This window comes from Neophocaena asiaeorientalis, unplaced genomic scaffold (assembly GCF_003031525.2).
Source record: "Neophocaena asiaeorientalis asiaeorientalis breed wild unplaced genomic scaffold, Neophocaena_asiaeorientalis_V1.1 scaffold246, whole genome shotgun sequence".
In the NCBI taxonomy this organism is placed as follows: Eukaryota; Metazoa; Chordata; class Mammalia; order Artiodactyla; family Phocoenidae; genus Neophocaena; species Neophocaena asiaeorientalis.
Window position 1 is genome coordinate 2,311,943 of NW_020174551.1, and position 8,618 is coordinate 2,320,560.

An 8,618-nucleotide genomic window follows, 5' to 3' on the forward strand; every position below is an offset into this window, starting at 1 on the left:
TTTGTTTCCGTACTGCACAGGCAAGGGGTGAAAGGTCACAAAAATGGCGCTGGCCGTCAGTCTCTTACCCCGCTTGCTGCTTTCTCGGCCTCTGTCGGGCTCGGCTGCCCGACTCTGGACTCCCGGTTCGGCCGACGTGTGGCCGCCGTTGGCTGGACTTTGCTGCTTCTGCCGCCGCCGCCTCGGCTCGGGAGCGGCCCCATTTCCTCGAGTCTCTTGGGCCTCCGCGGCCTTGGCGCTGCCAGCTCGAGCTCCTCAGCGTCCCCTGCTCAGCCCTCTGGGACTCCCCACAACCCTTCCCGCTTTCCCTTCCTGCCCTCGGCGAACCTACAGCACCGAGGAGCATCCCCAGCAGCGCCAGAAAACCAAGATGATCATCCTGGGGTTCTCCAACCCCATCAACTGGATTCGGACTCGAATTTACTCCTTCCTTATCTGGGCCTATTTCGACCAAGAGTTCAGCATTGCAGAATTCTCAGAGGGAGCGAAGCAGGTTTGTTTATTTCTCTACAAATAATCTCTCCACCTCTCATGCATTCAACTATTAGACACGCAGAAGTGTTTAGCGGTGAGGTTTCCACTGGGTCTCAAATGATAACATGTGGGTAGTGACCCAGACACAGAGCCCTCTGGCCACTTCTTGATTTAAATTAAGCTTCTGCTTCTGTTCCAAGGTCGCCGAGAAATAGGGTTTCGATGGAGACACCAAGGTGAAGTCCCTTAATTACTTTTTCTACTCTCTACAGGTTTTGAGTCAGAAATGGATTCAAAGCCTGTTTCTGCCACATAAAAGCTACATGGCTTTATTTTTTCTGAAAAAGACAAAATTGATCGTATGCTGGTATTGATATATTTAATCCTAGCTTTTCTAAAGATTATTTCTATAAACACAGCCATTGATATTTATTTATGTGACCTGTCAGTTATAAATTAAATGTTTTCAACTTTATAATCAATGTCAATATTAACTCCTGCTTTTGCTTCCCCAAGTCAACTCCTGACTGATTTATGTTTTTATAAAAAAATTAAAAAGTAAAGAGCAAGCTTGATTAACAGCATTGTAAGGGATAAACCTCTGCTCATGTCAGTTCTCAAAATCTTTTGTCCATGCAGAGGTAAATGGGCATGATGCTACTGTTCTCCACCACTCTGCTGATGACTTGAGCTTGTCTACTTCATGCTTATTTATGTGTCAATAAGGAATGGAAGTCATCTCCCCACTATGGGCAGGATTCAAGCCTAAGTCCCTATTTTCTCTGAACACAGAGGAGCTTGAGACACTTTTAGTCACTCTTTGATCCTAAAGGTTCTCCAGCTGTGAGCTATTTTAGCCCTTATCCTTGCTATTAAGTAGTATCTGCACCCCTTCATCAGCCAGTTTGTATACAGTCTTGCCTCATCTTAGTCAATTTTTGTGCCTTTAACCATTCTGATTTCCAAAAAGAATGTTGGGTCATCCATGGCAAATATTTAGTGATTACATTAAACCAGCGGTTACTTTAACATACTTTTCAGATCAAGCAAACCAGTTTTTCAACACGTACGACTTCAAAGGACATAGCTGAAAAACCTTCCTCCTACTAGATCTCATAAGGCAACTATACCTTCCTTTGCATAGATGTAACTCTAGGGCTTGGAAATAATCTGATGCAAAAACACTGGGTAGATTATCTACTCTCATGGACTCAATTTGCCCTTTCTCCTTAGACTAACCTCCTATCAATAAGATGTTATCTTGGGATGTGAATATCAAGTTATCAATTAGATCATGTTCTTTAAGATTTTTTGTTTTTAATCATAGAACATAAAACACAAAGGGACCTTCATGCTCATTATTCTAGTCTAATTCTTTCAGATGATAAAAATCAAGTTCTAAAAAGGTGAAACGATTGGCTCAAGGATGCATAGCTAGCAAGTGCTGAGGTGCATTGTCTTGTAACCCACTCTATAAGCAGTCTTGGTCCTCCAGAGTCACTAGAAGTTGAGATGGTTAAGTACAATCTAGGCAAGCTTTTTTTTAAAAAAAATTATTTAAAAAAATTTTTTTGAAGTATGTTGATGTATAATATTATATATATTGTATATATATATAAAATACAGGTATACAATGTAGTGATTCACAATTTTTAAAGGTTATACTCCATTTATAGTTATTATAAAATATTGACTATATTCTCTGCGTTATACGATACATCCTGTAGCTTATTTTATACCAGTCTAGGCAAGCTTTTATTCATCATGTGAGCCAGAGGAATAGGTGGTCCTTAAACAGCTTTATTACCTCCACAAACCCTACTTTCCATTGATATGCACATATGACATGATACCTTCCCTATTACTGCCCTCAAACCACTAACCATGTACTGTCTGTTTTCCTGTATCTTGCTAGCATATTTTGGCCTTTTCTATGAAAAAGAGGGCTATTTCCTAGAAGCCTGTTTAGGTTAGGCAATCTTATATCACCAAAGCCTTATCAGGGCAGCCTCCTAATGGTTCATTATTACCTTATAGGATAATTTGCTCAGGTGTGATCTTCTTTGGCCACACAAACTAGAGTCTCACGTTTGGGTTTCAACATGATGGTTATGGTCTTTGTTTCTTCTTACCAAATTTCACCCATCTTCTGCACACAAAGGCTTACTAAAACATACAGTGTTTCTGAACCCTGAGATCCTCTGAAGTGTTTGCAAGGGATCCTTGAATCCATTTGGAAGTGTGCTTTTCCTCAAAATTCAACTCCATTATTGCTAGGGCTGCCACAACAAAATACCTCAATCTGGGTTGCTTAAACCACAGAACTTTATTTTCTCACATTCTGGAGGTTAGAAGTCCAAGTACAGGGCGTTGTCACCTTGTTGGTTGGTTTCTTCTGAGGCCTCTTTCCTTTCCTTGTAGATGATTGCCTTCTTGCTGTGTCCTCACATGTTTTTTTTTTCCCCCTATGTGCATGTGTGCCCTAGTATCTCTGTGTGTATCCAGATTTCCTCTTGTAAGGACACCAGTCAGATTGGATTAGGGCCCACCCTCATTTGACTTCATCACCTCTTTAAAGGTCCTGTCTCCAAATATAGTTACCTTCTGAGGTACTGGGAGTTAGGGCTTCAACATATGAATTTGGGGGAACACAATTCAGCCCATGTGGGAAGGCTATATGAGAAAAGAAAAGTCAACCAACTTTGGAGGAGTTATGCCTAACACCGATATCTAGTGTTTGACATTGTCTATTGCCTTTATCATAAAATAGTCTTTGTTACACTTAGACATTCAAGTATGAGCATTGTACATTGTATGGTATTTCACATGATATCTTGAAATAATAATCACCACCTTCCCCCCACTGTTTTTTTAAGGCTTTTGCTCATGTGTCCAAGTTGCTGTCACAGAGTAAGTTTGATCTATTGGAAGAACTTGTGGCCAAAGAGGTAAAGTATACTTTTATTTTTCCTTTAAAAATAAGTGTATTATTCTCTTGCAGTAAAATGATATACGTTGTCCTTATTTATGCTTTAAAATAGTATGCATGCTTACTTAACTTCTTGTCTCATACGTAAAGTGGGATAGTAGTAGTATTGTTGGGAAATCATGTGAGATAGTATATGTAATGTAGAGCACTTAGAATGGTATATGGTTCAACCAAAGGCTATATATGTGTTTGCTTTCTTCATGGTATTTTATCGTGTATATGCAATATAATTAATTTAGCTAGTTTCCCATTGATCAATGTATAGCATTTTCAATTCCTCTGCTATTCCAATGTTGTTGTCAATATCCTTACATATCCATTACCATTGACAAAAAAAAAAGTCTCCTTATTTTTCTCCTAAAAGATTAGCTTTTAATATTTAGATTTTCATTATTCTTATGGTTGTTTGATTTTTGTATTTGGTTTGTATTAGAAATCTATGACTATTCCCACTGCCACCCTTAAGTAAAATAAATCACCCTTAAATACAAAAATAAAATAAAATAGTATGCATGCCATCAGCCAAAATAGAGTCCCTGTATCTTGCCTTTTGGGTACTTGGGGTCATATAAAAGTATAGAATGATTTGCTACTTAAGGCATAAGTAAGTTAATATGATGTCTTTCAGTTCTTATATAGAATTCTGTATAAGAACTGAATTCTATATAAGAACAGTTCTATTAGGAATTATCTAATTGAGTAATCAGATCCCTTTCAGCCTTGCTTTTTCTTTTTAATTAATTTATTTAATTTATTTATTTATGGCTGCATTGGGTCTTTGTTGCTGCGCACGGGCTCTAGTTGCGGCAAGCAGAGGCGTCTCTTCGTTGTGGTGTGTGGGCTTCTCATTGCAGTGGCTTCTCTTGTTGTGGAGCATGGGCTCTAGGCACACGGGCTTCGGTAGTTGTGGCACGCGGGCTCAGTAATTGTGGCTCTCTGGCTCTAGAGCACAGGCTCAATAGTTGTGGCACATGGGCTTAGTTGCTCCGTGGCATGTGGGATCTTCCCAGACCAGGGCTCGAACCCGTGTCCCCTGCACTGGCAGGCAGATTCTTAGGCACTGCGCCACCAGGGAAGCCCCTCAGCCTTGCTTTTGAAAATGAATAAATATGGCAGTAAATTTAAAAATATTTTTACAAAATTCATTCCATGAAGAATTCACTCCACTTTTTGAAAAGTTTTTGAAAATTCAACAAGTGAACTATGGTTTGCTTTTTCCATACTTAGACGCTACGTGTATTGAAAGAAAAGGTTACTTCACTACCTGACAACCATAAAAATGCCCTTGCTGCTGACATAGATGAAATTGTATATACATCAACAGGAGACATCTCCATTTACTACGATGAGAAAGGTAATGCTGGAGCATAGTCAACTTTAAATGACCCACAATTGTCCAGATAAGCTAAACTAGTGAATAATCATGGAATAGTGACATTTTGTTGGTACAAGTGGATATTTATAGAACTGCAGAGAAAATAATATATTCATTCTTTAAAGCCCTAGCTCTGGAAGACTTGGGACATGGTAATAGTTTCTTATGCCTTTCTCTCTAGAACTTTTCCCTAATGTTATTTAATTCACAGAAGAGAGCATTGTAACTTAAGTTAATGAAAATTGTCTAAGACAAGCTGCTCCCATATCTTAAAATGAAAATATTTGTGTTTCAGATTTCCTAACTGAAAGGAAAACAATTGAATATTTTAAGTGTCTAGCTGTATGTTAAGTAGGAGTAAAGAGTAAAAGAAAAAGTAAATAATATTAGCTAAAGACTGTTTTGAAAGTAACATTAACTCAGAACTCCCAAATTGGATTTATTTGGAGACGATGAAAATAGTTGAAAGGAACTTTAGCATTTATCTTGTTGTTCTCCTTGTCCTATTTTCCCTGAAAACTTACTGACTTACTCCTTCTACAAATATTTGCAGTGTATTAGGCACACAGGAAATCTAGTCTTTGCTTACACACTTGCTAAGGCAGTTCTGACTGAGGACTGTTAATAGTGAAAACATTTTCACATTTTCACACACATATTAATTTGAAACATTTGTAAAGGTACTTTTAATGATAAATATTTTCTTCTTCCTAATATTTCAAATTGCATCTTAGCACCATGGTTACTACCTGATTTTTGCACAGGACGTTGTCATAATCACTGGGCATAGTAAAGTGAATTAGGGGTAGAATAGAAGGCTTCTTTCTGGCAATTGAGGTTAAGTTAATGACATAGCAGCAAAAAAGTGTTTCCCCCCCCCTCATTTTTGGTTTGACTAGATATCTGTTATCATAATTTTAGAAAATGCCACAAATTGAAAGTAATCCATGTAGTGCACTTGGTAAAAAGTACCTGCTCAGTAAATAGTAGCTCTTACTACTGTGATCTAGAGAGGAAGGTGTCATAAACCCCAGGAGAATTTTCTAAAAATAAAAACGTGTCAATACAGGTATCTTAAGTTAGACTAGAATGAGCCCCAAATTTGGTCTGTAACAGCTGTATAATTACTGCCAGTTGCTGATTTCATTAAGGATATAAGGATGATAGATTATTGTGATTTGTATTTGTATGTGTGTATGTTTTTTCTCTAAGGAAGGAAGTTTGTTAACATCCTGATGTGCTTTTGGTATCTAACCAGTGCCAACATCCCCAGTGAAACTATAAGTGGAGCCAGTGTGTTCCAGGTTAAGTTGGGGGATCAGAACGTGGAAACTAAACAACTTCTTAGTGCGAGCTATGAGTAAGTCTAATCACATTTCGTTGTTTCCTTTCTCTAGAAAATAGAAGGTAGTATGAAAGTATGAAAACTAAAGGGAGCTTTAGGGAGAAAAAGATTGAAATTTGACAAGTTATTTATGAAAAGAGAAAGTCAGAAAGACACACTGGCCATGAAACAGGAGTGTTCAGAAATTAGGAAGAGGTAATATTGCTGGATTTAATTAAACTGTATTTCAGCTGTCTATTGCTACGTTACAAACCACTCCAGAACTCGGTGGCATCAAACAGCCATTCATTTTGCCTGCTATTCTACTGCTCAGGAATTTTGGAAAGGCTCTGCTGTGGAGTTTTCTCTGCTCCCTCTGGCATCAAGTGGGGTGGCCAGAGCTAGGGGTTCATTTCCACAATGGCTTCTTCACTCGTGGGCAGCACCATGGTGCTCCTTGGCTTCTCCACATGACGTCTCATTCTCCAAGGCCTCTCTTTGCGGCCTGGGCTTGTGGTAGTGTTAAGCTAGTCACATGTTTACATGATGGTTGGCTTCCAAGAGGCAGAAGCCAGAAGATGCTAGACCAGTAAAGGGCTATGCCCAGTATTGGAACAACATCATTTCCACCATGGTTTGCTGGTCCAAGCAATCACAGGATCTGCACGGTGAAAGGGCATGGAGAGACTCCACCTCTTCATGGGGCAGCAGCAAGGTCACGTTGCAGAAGAGCATGTGGGCTGCAAGATGTAGTTATGACCATCTTGGGAAAATAAGATCTGCCATAATTGGCACATGGACCATCCACTCACTAGACATTTATTGACCATCTCCTATTTACCAAGTACTCTGGTAGGGATTCAGATACAGAATTGGAGGGTTCCTGCCCTTAAGGAGGTATTGTCTAACAGGAGGTTAACAAACTATTTAAAAGAGACACTCTAGTGTATTATTGTACTAATAAAATTTGGAACAGTGAAAAAGTCAAGCGAGTCCGTGGAGACATAGTTTAATATCTATTTAAAAGAGAATACTGTTATGTCATAGTTTAATATCTATTTAAAAGAGAATACTGTTATGTCACCAGAGTTATACAAATTTGCTTTAAAATAATGAACAAATCCCAAAAACGACCTAGGAAAGAAAATATGCTGGTTTGCTAAGGTAAAGGGAATTATATCTTCTTTTTCTTCACTTTTCTTGAAGGAGATGTACTTTTTTTCTTTTCTTTTTCTGTTTTGAATTTTGCTTTATTTGTAATTACCCAAAATATTCTGTATATTTAAATACTTAATTTAAATCTCCTGAATTGTCTCTTTTTTAAGGTGTCATTTAGAACACTATAATCAACACTAACCTTTGGTTCTTCTGATATTCCCTACTGAGATCACGGGCAGCTCATAAACACTGCTATTTTCAATATTGGTCTTAGTGCAAGCTATGAGTAAGTCTAATCACATAAACCAGCTTCCATGAAAGTGCTGTTTTTATCACCATATTCCAATTTATTTCTCCTCATATTAGGCGTATATTATGGCTAGTACTTAACAATAGAGTAACATTGAAGTTCCTCTCAAGGACTGGCAGATGTTGGAGTGCATGTAGATCAGTCCATTAAAAATACTCATGTTAGTTGAGAATGCACTTCTGGTTTTGTGGGGATATATTTTGTGATCAAGTTGGTAGATTAAACTTTTGATTTTTATTTACCATTAACTGTTAGCTTTTTGCTAACAACTGCCTCTAATATATACTTGCAAATTATGTAGTTACCCAGGAAGTATTTGGACTGATATAAGATTCACATTATTTATAATTTTTTCCCTAGATTTCAGAGGGAGTTTACACAAGGAGTAAAGCCTGACTGGACCATTGCACGGATTGAACACCCAAAGTTATTAGAATAATCAGTCTTGGAAAAATCAGCTTATTGGACTTTTAGCAATTACTGAGAAGAACTAAGGAAGAAAAAATTTTCAGATCAGTTGATCTTCACTTAATCAAGTCTGTGGATTACTTTTGTATTATTTTGAAACACTCCCTGTAGTAAATCGGCATGATACAATAAAGCATTTTCCACAGATTGTCATCACTTTCTGTAGAAGGAAGTCAAAGTAAAAAAATTACAGCAGCCCATCATTGGCATCATATTCAGTATCATTTCTAATGTTACATGTATATGTATATATACACAAACTCATTTTATAGACAATAAAGAAGATATTGAAAAAATTATACATTTTTAAATTAATAGCCTTAAATATTTTATTTGTGGTTAATACACTTATACCAATAATTCAAGTATGTATAAGATTTCTTTTTCAAAATCACTGCTGCTATTTGATTACCTCTTTGGTCACTAGCTGAATGAGAAAGAACAGATGGAATTATAGCAGATGGGTCACTACAGTACTAAAAATCAGTGAGGCTTACTAAAGCACAAAGAGAAAAAAGAA

The 8,618-nt window shown here is 37.6% G+C and overlaps 1 protein-coding gene across 1 annotated transcript; it reads left to right on the top strand.

The window, feature by feature from the left end:
- Nucleotides 1–20: 20 nt before the first annotated feature.
- On the top strand, nt 21–8,394 carry MAIP1 (matrix AAA peptidase interacting protein 1). Its single transcript, XM_024757371.1, has 5 exons — nt 21–493; nt 3,351–3,422; nt 4,691–4,817; nt 6,051–6,198; nt 7,991–8,394. The coding sequence occupies exons 1-5, from the start codon at nt 44–46 to the stop codon at nt 8,067–8,069; spliced, it is 876 nt and encodes a 291-aa protein (XP_024613139.1). The 5' UTR covers nt 21–43; the 3' UTR covers nt 8,070–8,394.
- Nucleotides 8,395–8,618: the final 224 nt, after the last annotated feature.

Excerpts from the sequence above, each read along its gene's own strand:
- MAIP1 (XM_024757371.1), top strand. The coding sequence starts at position 44 with ATGGCGCTGGCCGTCAGTCTCTTACCCCGCTTGCTGCTTTCTCGGCCT. Across the intron at positions 4,818-6,050 it reads CATTTACTACGATGAGAAAG|GAAGGAAGTTTGTTAACATC; the intron begins GTAATGCTGGAG and ends TTTTTCTCTAAG. Across the intron at positions 6,199-7,990 it reads CTTCTTAGTGCGAGCTATGA|ATTTCAGAGGGAGTTTACAC; the intron begins GTAAGTCTAATC and ends TTTTTTCCCTAG.